The 13,066-nt window shown below is 59.0% G+C and overlaps 2 protein-coding genes across 4 annotated transcripts; both read left to right on the forward strand.

Annotated features, from left to right (window-relative positions):
- Positions 1-148: 148 nt before the first annotated feature.
- On the forward strand, positions 149-3,088 carry MRPS18B (mitochondrial ribosomal protein S18B). Its single transcript, XM_053967953.1, has 7 exons — positions 149-304; positions 721-820; positions 902-999; positions 1,588-1,656; positions 1,913-1,979; positions 2,695-2,754; positions 2,836-3,088. The coding sequence occupies exons 1-7, from the start codon at positions 230-232 to the stop codon at positions 3,072-3,074; spliced, it is 708 nt and encodes a 235-aa protein (XP_053823928.1). The 5' UTR covers positions 149-229; the 3' UTR covers positions 3,075-3,088.
- Positions 3,089-3,719: 631 nt separating this feature from the next.
- ATAT1 (alpha tubulin acetyltransferase 1) lies at positions 3,720-12,920 on the forward strand. 3 transcript variants are annotated; one of them, XM_053967950.1, is made up of 10 exons: positions 3,720-3,906; positions 4,017-4,077; positions 4,691-4,773; positions 6,632-6,692; positions 7,228-7,341; positions 8,420-8,500; positions 9,567-9,612; positions 10,536-10,610; positions 11,324-11,462; positions 12,321-12,920. In XM_053967950.1, the coding sequence occupies exons 1-10, from the start codon at positions 3,806-3,808 to the stop codon at positions 12,343-12,345; spliced, it is 786 nt and encodes a 261-aa protein (XP_053823925.1). In that variant the 5' UTR covers positions 3,720-3,805; the 3' UTR covers positions 12,346-12,920. The 3 variants fall into 3 exon arrangements, with proteins under 3 accessions (XP_053823925.1, XP_053823924.1, XP_053823926.1); XM_053967949.1 differs by having other exon boundaries at positions 3,721-3,906; positions 8,399-8,500; XM_053967951.1 differs by having other exon boundaries at positions 3,818-3,906; positions 4,687-4,773; positions 8,399-8,500.
- Positions 12,921-13,066: the final 146 nt, after the last annotated feature.

Below are 13,066 nucleotides of genomic sequence, written 5' to 3' on the forward strand. Positions count from 1 at the left end.
GCGCCTGCGCGGGGTCCGCAGGGCGCACGCGCGGCCGCCGTCGCGCGCGGGCCGTGTGGCGCAGTTCTAATTCGGGGAGGGCGGGCGGGAGCGGCGCCGCGCATGCGCGGCCGCCCCTTCACGGCGGGGGGAGGAAGGGCGTGGCCACGCCGCAAGATGGCGGCGCCCCGCCCCGCGCCCCGCCGTGAGGGAGAGGGGGCGGGGCCGGGCGTGAGGGAGAGGCGGGAAGATGGCGCTGGCCTGGGCGGCGGCCGCGGCGCTGCTGAGGGCGGCGGGCGGCGTGGGGAGGCCGCGGTGGGCTCAGGTGAGGCGGGGAGCGGCGGGAGGTGGGGGGGACACCGGGGAATTTCTGGGGGGGGCGGCGGGAGAAAATCGGGATGTGAGGGGAGGGGGGGGGAGGGGCAGCGCGCGCCACGTGCGGCGGGCGGGGCGAGTGACGTCACGGCGCGGCGGCGGGGAGGGGCTTTTTTTTTTCGTCCGCTAGGGGGCGCGCGGGCGCGGAGTTTGGGGGCGTGGTTTTCTGCGATGCGTTACGTCATTGTGGTGACGTCACAACGCGCGGCTGCTCGTTTGAATGACGTCACAGCGGGGTTTCGCCCACCCCTCCTCTTTTGACGTCAGCGCCGAGGGTGGGACGATGAGAGGGGAAGGCAGGGGGAGCCCCCCTGCGTGACGTCATCGCCCGGAACGCGGCTGTGACGTCATAACCGCCTTCCCCAGGCCCTGCCCCGCCTCTGCAGCACCCGGGACGCCCCCGAGACCCCCCCGGCCGCCCCCTCCCCCTACCTGGAGCGGCCCTGGGAGTACCTGGAGAGTGAAGGTTTGCGGGGGGGGAGGGGGGGAGGGGGATTTTGGGGTCCCCGAACCCCTCGGAACTTCCCCCAAAATGTCCCCCCCGCAGAGTACCGGGCCGCCTACGGGGACAGGCCGGTGTGGCACGGCTACCGGCGCAACCACAAGGGCTCCGTGCCCCCCCAGAGCGCCCGCAAGGCCTGTCTGGTGAGCACTGGGGGCACTGGGGGCACTGGGAGCACTGGGAGGGTGCTGGGGGGCACTGGGAGGGTGTTGGGGGGCACTGGAAGGGTACTGGGGGGCACTGGGAGCACTGGGAGGGTACTGGGGGCACTGGGAGGGTGCTGGGAACACTGGGAGGGTACTGGGAGGATACTGGGGGCACTGGGAGGGTACTGGGGGCACTGGGAGGGTACTGGGAGAGTGCTGAGAGCAATGGGAGGGTGCTGGGAGCAATGGGAGGCACTGGGAAGGAGGCCCTGGGATGTTTGGGGGGTTACTGGGAGGCACTGGGACTGACCGGGGGGTTACTGGGACTGACTGGGAGGTTACTGGGACTGACTGGGGGGTTACTGGGGTGTTACTGGGAGGTTACTGGGACTGACTGGGGGGTTACTGGGACTGACTGGGGGGTTACTGGGACTGACTGGGAGGCACTGGGACTGACTGGGAGGCACTGGGACTGACTGGGGGGGCTACTGGGACTGACTGGGGGGTTACTGGGACTGACTGGGAGGTCACTGGGACTGACTGGGGGGTTACTGGGACTGACTGGTTGTGCCCACCCCTCCCCAGCGCCGGGGCAGGCCCGTGGGGAACCCCTGCCCCCTCTGCCGGGACCGGAACCTGCTCGTGGATTTTCGGGTGAGTTTTGGAGCTTTTGGGGCCGATCTGGGGGGGCTGCACTGGCCCCTGCTCCTGATCCCCTTCCGTTCCCCTGTTCTTTCCTTTTATTGCTTCTTTCTGTTTTTTTATCTCCTTTTCCTTTGGTTTCCGTTTTTTTTTTTGTATTTTATTCCTGTTTTGTTCTTTCTTTTACCATTTCATCTCTTTTTTTACCAATTTCACCTCTTTTTTTACCCAATTTCACCTCTTTTCTCCCCCTTTTCCCTCCCTCCAGAACGTGAAGCTGCTGGACCAGTTCATCTGCCCCCATTCCGGTGTCATCTTCCACCCCATCCACACAGGTGAGGGCACACCTGAGGGTCACCTTCGTGTCACCGGGGTCACCTTCATGTCCTTGTGGTCACCTCCATGTCCTTGTGGTCACCTCCACATCCTTGGGGTCACCTCCATGTCCTTGAGGTCACCTCCATGTCTTTGTGGTCACCTCCATGTCCTCGGGGTCACCTCCATGTCTTTGTGGTCACCTTTGTGTCCTCGGGGTCACCTTTGTGTCTTTGTGGTCACCTCCATGTCTTCGAGGTCACCTTTGTGTCCCCGTTGTCACCTTCACATCCTTGTGGTCACTTCTGTGTTCTTGTGGTCACCTCCATGTCCTCAGGGTCATCTTCATATCCTTGAGGTCACCTTTGTGTCCTTGTGGTCACTTCTGTGTCCTTGTGGTCACCTCCACGTCCTTGTGGTCACTTCTGTGTCCTTGTGGTCATTTCCATGTCCCCAGGGTCACCTTTGGGTCCTTGTGGTCACTTCTGTGTCCTTGGGGTCACCTCCATGTCCTCGGGGTCACCTTTGTGTCCTCAGGGTCACCTTCACGTCCTTGTGGTCACCTCCATGTCCTTGTGGTCACCTTTGTGTCCCCGTTGTCACCTCCACGTCCTTGTGGTCACTTCTGTGTCCTTGTGGTCACTTCCCTGTCCCCGTGGTCACCTCCATGTCCTCAGAGTCACCTTCGTGTCCCCGTGGTCACCTGGGGCTGCCCCTGCCCCCTTTTCCCCTCAGGGATCTGCATGAAGCAGCACCGCCGCCTCTCCCAGGCCATCGCCCAGGCCCAGGACCACGGTAAAAACCCCAAACCCGCCATTTTTAACCCTTGCCAACGCCTCCGCGTGCCCCCCAGACCCCTCAGTCCCCCCTGCCCAGGTCTCCTGTGGCTCCAGGTGCCCTTCGTGCCCGTTCCCGAGGAGGATTTCTCCAACCGACACGCGGCCGTGGGCAAAACTCCCCCGGCGCCTGCACTGAGGGGGCCGCGCCGGGCCTGGTACCCCTGGTACGAGTGGCAGCAGCCCCCCGCCGCCGAGGTGGCCCGGATGCGCCGTTTGTACCGGGGATTCCTCAAGGAGGATTACCCGGACACCCCCCCGAGCCCCTTGGGGAAATAAAACGCTGGAAAATGCCCCAAAAATTTGGCGTTTTTCTTGTCAGGGGAACTGAGGCGCCAGGCCAAGATGGCGGCCGGGCTGGAAAATGGCGGCGCGCGGAGGGGGAGTATATCCCACAATGCTCTGCGGCAAAGGGGGGGGACGCTTCCCTTCATGCTTTGCTGTGGCGCGAAAAGCGGGATGCTAAGGGGGCGGGACTTGGTTGCTAAGGGCGGGGGAAGGGGCGGCAGCGATTGGACAAGCAAGACTCAGAGGTGGAGCTTAGTCCAGGAGAAAAGACGTGATTGGTTAACGGGTTGCAAGGGGCGGGGCTTGGTTCCTGACAGGGGAAGCGATTGGGCGGCGGTTGCTATGGGTGGGGTTTGATTGCTGAGGGCCGCTGCCATTGGTGAGCGGTTGCCATGGGCGGGGCTCGGTTGCTAGGGGGCTGTCAAACCGCCAGCAGCGATTGGCTGACGGTTGCTACGGGCGGGACTTGGTCGCTAAAGACGGGCGCGGCAGCGCCAACGATTGGCTGACGGTTGCTAAGGGCGGGACTCCGTCGTTAAGGACGGCAGAACGCAGCGCACCGATTGGCCGGCGCTTGGCGGGCCCGGCCGCGATTGGCTGATTCCTCGCCGCGGGGGGCGTGGTTTCTTTGCCGCCCGGGCGCGGCCGTGGCTGTGGCGGCCGGGCCGGGCCCGGCGGGCGGAGGCGGCGGCGGGGCCGGGCCCGGGGCTCGGGGCTCCATCATGGAATTCCCTTTCGACCTTGCCCCGGTGCTGGGCGGCGAGCGCTTCTGCGTGGTGGATCAGCACCTGCGGCCCGCGGGGCGCGGCGCCGGCGCCAAACGGTACCGGGCTGGGCGGGAAAGCGGCGGAGCCCGCTGGCTCGGGGGGGGGGGGGGGTTTGTGAGGGGAAAGCGGGGTCCCCATGGCTCCTCTCGGTGTCCCCTCGGCGCAGGGAGGAGCTGGAGCAGCAGCTGAGGACGGTGATCGATGAGCTGGGCAAGGCCTCGGCCAAGGTGGGGGGCACTGGGAGCACTGGGGGGATACTGGGGACAACGGCAGGGTGGGACTGGGAAGGGTGGAGGGGGCGCTGAGGGGTCCCGGGGGGGAGCACTGGGGACAATGGGAGGTCGGAGGGGGGGTTCCATGGGGAAATTTGGGGCTCCCAAGGAGAAATTTGGGGGTCCAGGGGAAAGTTGGGGGATGCAGGCGGGAACTGGAGGGTCCAAGGGGGAAATTTGGGGTCCCAGAGGGAAATTAGGGGGGTCCAAGGGGGAAATTTTGGGGTCCCAGAGGGAAATTAGGGGGGTCCAAGGGGAATTGGGGAGTCCCAATGGGAAATTTTGGGGTCCCAGGGGGAAATTGGGGGGTCCCAGAGGGAAATTAGGGGGGTCCGGGGGGGAACTGGCAGGTCCCAGGGGGAAATTTGGAGGATCCCAGAGGAAACTGGGGGATCCCAAGGGGAAATTTGGGGTCCCAGGGGGGAAATTTGGGGTCTCAGAGGGAAACTGGGGGATCTCAGAGGGAAATCTGCGGTCCCAGGAGGGAATTTGCGGGGTCCCAGGGGAAATCTGAGGGTCCCAGGGGGAATTGGGGGGGTCACGGGGGGTCCCGTGTCCCCCCAGGCAGGCCCAGGGCCTCTCCACCCCCGTGACGAGCGCGGCGCGGATGGAGAGCAACCGGCACGTGCTGTACCTGCTGAGGGACACCCGGTGAGACCCCAAAACAGCCCCAAAACCACCCCAAAACAGCTCCAAAATCACCCCAAAACAGCCCCCAACCGGCACGTGCTGTACCTGCTGAGGGACACCCGGTGAGACCCCAAAACAGCCCCAAAACAGCCCCAAAACAGCTCCAAAACAGCCCCAAAACAGCTCCAAAATCACCCCAAAACAGCCCCCAACCGGCACGTGCTGTACCTGCTGAGGGACAGCCGGTGAGACCCCAAAACAGCCCCAAAACAGCCCCAAAGTCACCCCAAAACCACCCCAAAACAGCCCCAAAACAGCCCCAAAACCACCCCAAAACAGCTCCAAAATCACCCCAAAACAGCTCCAAAATCACCCCAAAACAGCCCCCAACCGGCACGTGCTGTACCTGCTGAGGGACACCCGGTGAGACCCCAAAACAGCCCCAAAACCACCCCAAAACAGCCCCAAAATCACCCCAAAACAGCTCCAAAATCACCCCAAAACAGCCCCAAAACAGGCACGTGCTGTACCTGCTGAGGGACAGCCGGTGAGACCCCAAAACAGCCCCAAAACAGCCCCAAAGTCACCCCAAAACCACCCCAAAACAGCCCCAAAACAGCCCCAAAACCACCCCAAAACAGCTCCAAAATCACCCCAAAACAGCCCCCAATAGGCACATGCTGTACCTGCTGAGGGACACCCGGTGAGACCCCAAAACAGCCCCAAAACATCCCCAAAACAGCCCCAAAACAGCCCCAAAACAGCCCCAAAGTCACCCCAAAACAGCCCCCAACCGGCACGTGCTGTACCTGCTGAGGGACACCCGGTGAGACCCCAAAACAGCCCCAAAACAGCCCCAAAACAGCCCAAAGTCACCCAAAACCACCCCAAAACAGCCCCAAAACCGCCCCAAAACAGCCCCAAAACAGCCCCCAACTGGTACGTGCCCGGTGAGACCCCAAAACAGCCCCAAAATCACCCCAAAACAGCCCCAAAATCACCCCAAAACAGCCCCAAAACCACCCCAAAACAGCCCAGAACAGCCCCAAAATCACCCCAAAACAGCCCCAAAACAGGCACGTGCTGTACCTGCTGAGGGACACCCGGTGAGACCCCAAAACAGCCCCAAAACAGCCCCAAAACAGCCCCAAAAGAGCTCCAAAATCACCCCAAAGTCACCCCAAAACAGCCCCCAACCGGCACATGCTGTACCTGCTGAGGGACACCCGGTGAGACCCCAAAACAGCCCCAAAACCACCCCAAAACAGCCCCAAAATCACCCCAAAACAGCTCCAAAATCACCCCAAAACAGCCCCAAAACAGGCACGTGCTGTACCTGCTGAGGGACACCCGGTGAGACCCCAAAACAGCCCCAAAATATCCCCAAAACATCCCTAAAATATCCTCAGTCACCCCAAAACCACCCCCAAATTATCCCCAAATCCCCCCAAATCCCCCCAAATCCCCTCTGAAACCCCCAAATCCCCCCAAATCCCCCCAAATCCCCTCTCAAACCCCCCAAATCCCCTCTCAAACTCCCCAAATCCCCCCGAATCCCCCGAAATCCCCCCTCAAACCCCCCAAATCCCCCCAAATCCTCCCTCAAACCCCCCAAATCTCCCCAAATCCCCCCCAAATCCCCTCTCAAACTCCCCAAATCCCCCCAAACCCCCAAATCCCCCCAAATCCTCCCTCAAACCCCCCAAATCTCCCCAAATCCCCCCCAAATCCCCTCTCAAACTCCCCCAAATCCCCTCAAATCCCCCCCAAATCCCCTCTCAAACCCCCCAAATCCCCCCAAATCCCCTCTCAAACTCCCCAAATCTCCCCAAATCCCCCCAAACCCCCCAAATCCCCTCTCCAATCCCCCATTCCCCAGGCCCCCCAGGGGCGCCGTGCTCGGCTTCCTCAAGGTCGGCTACAAGAAACTTTTCCTGCTGGTGAGCCGGGGTTTGGGGGGAATTTGGGGGGTTTGGGGTCAAATTGGGGGGTTTGGGGTCAAATTGGGGAGTTTGGGGGGAAATCTGGGGGGTTTTGGGGGAAATATGGAGGATTTGGGAAATTTGGGGGGAACTCTGGCGGGAATCTGGGGGGTTTAGGGTCAAACTGGGGGGAATTTGGGGGGAAATCTGGAAGGTTTGGAGGGAATTTGGGGTGAAATCCGGGGGTTTGGGGGTGGAATTTTGGGTTTTGGGGGGAGAACTTTGGGATTTTGAGCTGGGATTTTGGGATTTTGGGCTGGAATTCTGGGAATTTTGGGATTTTTGAGCTGAAATTTTGGGAATTTTGGGGATTTTTGGGTTTCCCAGGAGCGGGACGGGTCCCACGTGGAGGTGGAGCCCCTCTGTGTCCTGGATTTTGGGATTTTTGAGCTGGAATTTTGGGGATTTGGGGATTTTTGAGCTGGAATTTTGGGGATTTTGGGGTTTTTGAGCTGGAATTCTGGGAATTTTGGGGATTTTTGGGAATTCCCAGGAGCGGGACGGGTCCCACGTGGAGGTGGAGCCCCTCTGTGTCCTGGATTTTTACGTCCACGAGTCGCAGCAGCGCCGGGGGCTGGGCCGGGAGCTCTTCCAGGAGATGCTGCAGGTCTGGGGAAAAAACGGGAAAAATAACGGGAATTTGGGAAAAAAATAATGAGAATTTGGGGGGAAATGTGAATTAAAATGGGAACAGGGATTTAAAGGGGGGAAACATGAAATTAGAAGGGGAAATACGGATTTAAAGAGGGGAAATGTGAATGAAATGAACCTGGGTTTAAAGGGGGGAAATGTGAAATAAAAAGGGGAAATATGGATTTAAAGGGGGGAAATGTGAATTAAAAGGGGAAATATGGATTTAAAGGGGGGAAATGTGAAATAAAAAGGGGAAATACGGATTTAAAGGGGGGAAATGTGAACTGAAATAAACATGGGTTTGAGAGGAAATGTGAATTGAAATGAACCCGAGTTTAAAGAGGGGAAATGTGAAATTAGAAGGGGAAATGTGAAATTAGAAGGGGAAATATGAATTTAAAGGGGGGAACTGTGAACTAAAAAGGGGAAATATGGATTTAAAGGGGGGAAATGTGAAATTAGAAGGGGAAATGTGAAATTAGAAGGGGAAATATGGATTTAAAGGGGGGAAATGTGAATTAAAAGGGGAAATATGGATTTAAAGGGGGGGAATGTGAACTAAAAAGGGGAAATATGGATTTAAAGGGGGGGAATGTGAACTAGAAGGTGACAGGGATTTAGGGGGGAAATGTGAATTAAAAAGGTGACAGGGGTTTAGGGGGGATGTGAACTAAAAGGTGACAGGGGTTTAGGGGGGATGTGAACTAAAAGGGGACAGGGGTTTAGGGGGAAATGTGAATTAAAAAGGGGACAGGGGTTTAGGGGGGATGTGAACTAAAAGGGAACAGGGGTTTAGGGGGGATGTGAACTAAAAGGGGACAGGGGTTTAGGGGGGATGTGAACTAAAAGGGGACAGGGATTTAGGGGGGATGTGAACTAAAAAGGAACAGGGATTTGGGGGGGATGTGAACTAAAAGGGAACAGGGGTTTAGGGGGGATGTGAACTAAAAGGGGACAGGGGTTTAGGGGGGATGTGAACTAAAAGGGGACAGGGGTTTGGGGGGGCTCTGAGCGAGCGCCGTGTCCCGCAGCGCGAGCGCGTGTCCCCGCAGCGCCTGGCCGTGGACCGGCCCTCGCCCAAGCTGCTCGGCTTCCTGGGCAAGCACTTCGGGCTGAGCCAGCCCATCCCGCAGGTGCGCCCGCGGAGCGGGGCTGGGCTTGAAATGTGGGGCTGGGCTTGAAATGTGGGGCTGGGCTTGAAATGTGGGGCTGGGCTTGAAATGTGGGGCTGGGCTTGAAATGTGGGGCTGGAGTGTGGGGCTGGGCTTGAAATGTGGGGCTGGAATGTGGGGCTGGGCTGTGGGGCTGGGCTTGAAATGTGGGGCTGGAATGTGGGGCTGGGCTGTGGGGCTGGGTTTGAAATGTGGGGCTGGGCTTGAAATGTGGGGCTGGAGTGTGGGGCTGGGCTTGAAATGTGGGGCTGGAATCTGGGGCTGCAGTGTGGGGCTGGCTATGGGTGTGGAATTGGGGCTGGAGTGTGGGGATGGAATGTGGGGCTGGGTTTGAAATGTGGGGCTGGACTGTGGGGCTGGGTTTGAAATGTGGGGCTGGGGTGTGGGGCTGGAGTGTGGGGCTGGAATCTGGGGCTGGGTTTGAAATTTGGGGCTGAAATTTGGGATCTGGGTTTGGTTCTGGGTTTTGGATTTGAAATCTGGGCTGAAATTTGGGTCCTGGATTTGGTTCTGGGCTGAAATTTGGGGTCTGGGTTTGGGTGTGGGGCTGAAATTTGGGGCTGAAATTTGGGGTCTGGGTTTGGGTGTGGGGCTGAAATTTGGGGCTGAAATTTGGGTCATGGGTTTGAAATCTGGGCTGAAATTTGGGGTCTGGGTTTGAAATCTGGGCTGAAATTTGGGTTCTGGGTTTGAAATCTGGGCTGAAATTTGGGTTTGAAATTTGTGTTCCGTGTTTTACATTTTATGTTTGACGTTTTATATTTTCTCTTTTGTATTTTACATTCAATGTTTTATATTTCTTTTATATTTCTTATTTTTAATTTTGTGTTTCATGTTATATATATCATATTTTGTATTTTACAGTTATTTTATATTTTATATTTCATACTCCATCTTTTATATTTAATCTTTTCTGTTTTATATTTTATATCTTTTGTTTATTTCATTGTTATTTATTAGAATAAATACATCTCAGGGAATCAAAATCCAAGAATTCCATGAAATTCTTTATTTTCTCCCTCTCCAGGTGAACAATTTTGTCATTTTTGAGGGATTTTTCTCCACCAGAACAGGTGAGTTTGTGCTTTGGTCACCTGTTCTCCAGATTGTGGGGAAGTTTGGGGGATTTTTTTGGGGATATTTAGGGGATTTTTGGGGGATTTTGGTGTTTCCCTAGCTGGATTTTGGGTGGATTCTGGCTGGATTTGGGGTGAATTTGGGTTTATTTTGGGCAAATTTGAGGCTGGCTGTGTTCTGGCCGGATTTTGGGTGAATTTTGAGTGAATTTGGATTAATTTGGGGTGAATTTGGGTGGATTTGGGGTGAATTTGGGTGGATTTGGGGTGAATTTGGATTAATTTGGGGTGAATTTGGGTGGATTTTGGGTGAATTTGGGTGTATTTTGGTGAATTTGGGGCTGGCTGGGTTCTGCACGGATTTTGGGTGATCCTGGGGTGAATTTGGATGGATTTTGGGTGAATTTGGGGTGACGTTGGATTAATTTGGGGTGAATTTGAGTTTATTTTGGGCGAATTTGGGGCTGGCTGGGTTCTGCATGGATTTTGGGCGATTCTGGGGTGAATTTGGGAGGATTTAGGGGGAATTTGGGGCTGGCTGGGTTCTGGCCGGATTTTGGGTGAATTTTGGGTGATTCTGGGGGTGGATTTTGGGGGATTTGGGGTGACTTTGGGTGGATTTGGGTTTATTTTGGGTGCATTTGGGGCTGGCTGGGTTCTGGCCGGATTTTGAGTGATTCTGGGGGTGGATTTGGGGGGATTTTGGGTGAATTTGGGTGGATTTTGGGCGAATTTGGGGCTGGCTGGGTTCTGGCCGGATTTTGGGTGATTCTGGGGGTGGATTTTGGGGGATTTGGGGTGACTTTGGGTGAATTTGGGTTTATTTTAGGTGCATTTGGGGCTGGCTGGGTTCTGGCCGGATTTTGGGTGATTCTGGGGGTGGATTTTGGGGGATTTTGGGTGACTTTGGGTCCTCTCAGCCCCAGCCCGGCGCCCGTTCCCGCGGCCGCGCCCGGAGGAGCCGATCAAGCCGTACTCGCTGAGCGAGCGCGACTGTGAGCAACGGGGCGGGGCCGGGGGCGTGGTCAATGGGTGTGACCCTGGGTGTGGTCAGTGGGTGTGGTCAATAGGTGTGACCCTGGGTGTGGTCAATGGGTGTGGCCCTAGGTGTGATCAGTGGGTGTGGTCAATTGTTATGACCCTGGGTGTGGTCGGTGGGTGTGGTCAGTGGGTGTGGCCAGTGGGTGGTGCCCTCGCTGGGGTTACCTGGGTGTGACAAGGGGTGTATCAAGTGGGTGTGGCCATATTGGGTGTGGCCAGGGCACACCCATGGGTGTGGACGCTTTGGGTGTGGCCAGTGGGTGGGGCTGGTGGGTGTGGCCAATGGGTGTAACCCTGTGCACACCCATGGGTGTGGTGAGTGGGTGTGACCCTGGGTGTGGTCAGTGGGTGTGGTCAATGGGTCTGACCATGGGTGTGGTCAGTGGGTGTGGCCAATGGCTGTGACCCTGGGTGTGGTCAGTGGGTGTGACTCTGTGCACACCCATGGGTGTGGCCAGTGGGTGTGGCCAATGAGTCTGACCATGGGTGTGGCTGGTGGGTGTGGCTTGTACATGGGCACACCCATGGGTGTGGCAAGTGGGTGTGGTCAATGGCTGTGATCATGGGTGTGGCCAGTGGGTGCGTACATGGGCACACCCACGGGTGTGGCGTGTGGGTGTGGTCTGTGGGCGTGGCCCCGCCCCCTGACGCCCCTCCCCGTGGCCAGTCCTGCGGGAGGAGCCCGAGCCCCCCTGGCCCTTCAACCTGGCCCGGGGGTCGCCGGTGCGGGGCAGCCTCCGGCCCTTCCTGCTGCGCCGGGAGAGCCCCCCGGGCACCGCCCCGGAGCCGCCCCCGCGCCGCGCCAGGTACGGCCACACCTGGGGGCACCTGGGGGGCAGCTGGGGGAACGTGGGGCACACCTGGGGGGCAGCTGGGGCACAGCTGGGGGCACCTGGGGGCAGCTGGGGCACACCTGGGGGGCACCTGGGGCACACCTGGGGGCACCTGGGGGCAGCTGGGGCACACCTGGGGGGCACCTGGGGCACACCTGGGGCACACCTGGGGGCACCTGGGGGCAGCTGGGGCACACCTGGGGGGCACCTGGGGGCCGCTGGGGGAACGTGGGGGTACCTGGGGGCATGGGGGGGCATCTGGGGGGGCAGCTGAGGGTACCTGGGGGGTACCCGGGGCACCTGGAGGAACCTGGGGGGTACCTGGGGATACCTGGGGGGCACCTGGGGGCAGCTGAGGGCACCTGGGGATACCTGGGGGGGTGGCTGAGGGTACCTGGTGGTGCCTGGGGGGTACCTGGGGATACCTGGGGGGCACCTGGGGGAACCTCGGGGGTACCTGGGGATACCTGGGGGGCACCTGGGGGCAGCTGAGGGCACCTGGGGATACCTGGGGGCAGCTGGGAGCAGCTGGAGGGTACCTGGGGCACCTGGGGGGGCAGGTGAGGGTACCTGGTGGTGCCTGGGGGGCACCTGAGGTCACTTTGGGCTGGGGTTTGGGTTTGGTTCGGGCTCATTTTGGGGTCGGTTTGGGATCAGTTTTGGGTTTGAGTTGGTCTCAATTCGGGATGGATTTTGGGCTCAGTTTTAGGGATTTTTTGGGCTCAGTTTTAGGGATTTTGGGCTCCGTTTTAGGGATTTTTTGGGCTCAGTTTTAGGATTTCTGGGCTCCGTTTTAGGCTCGGTTTGAGGTGTTTCCCCCTCCCCCCGCAGCTCCCTGGGGCGTGTCGGCCGCTGAGCTCCCCCAGCCCCTCCCCCCTCCGGACACTGACCCCCAACTCCGGCCACTGACCCTCTATGGCCAATGACCCCCAATTCCGGACACTGACCCCCAATTCTGGCCACTGACCCTCTATGGCCAATGACCCCCAATTCTGGCCACTAATCCCCAATTCTGGCCACTGACCCCCAGCTCTGGCCACTGACCCTCTATGGCCAATGACCCCCAATTCTGGCCACTAATCCCCAATTCTGGCCACTGACCCCCAACTCTGGCCACTGACCCTCTATGGCCACTGACCCCCATGGCCACTGGACCCCCAGTTCTGGCCACTGAATCCCAACTCCGGCCACTGGACCCCCATGGCCACTGACCCTCCCCGGCCGGGCCGGAGCCCCATGGACTCAACTGGGACCAGTCCCTGCCTCATAACCCAACTGGGACCAGTTCCCGCCCCACTGGAAATCCCAACTGGGACCAGTTCCTGCCCCGTGGGTGCCCCTCCCCCCGCCCGGCCCCGGGGGGTGCCTGCCCCTCCCCTCCCCTCCCCCTCTCGTTTTTGGGGACGTTTCAATAAAATCGGCGATTCCGAACCTCGGCTCCTTCCTGGCGTCCCTTCCGCCTGCGGGCGTGGCTTACCTACAACTTTCCCCATATATGGGCATAGCCCCGCCTCCGGGCGAGGGCAGCGCGCTTCCTATTGGCTCGCTCCTCCTGGCTCCGCCCCTGCGCTCCGCTC

Source organism: Vidua chalybeata, chromosome 31 (assembly GCF_026979565.1).
Source record: "Vidua chalybeata isolate OUT-0048 chromosome 31, bVidCha1 merged haplotype, whole genome shotgun sequence".
In the NCBI taxonomy this organism is placed as follows: domain Eukaryota; kingdom Metazoa; phylum Chordata; class Aves; order Passeriformes; family Viduidae; genus Vidua; species Vidua chalybeata.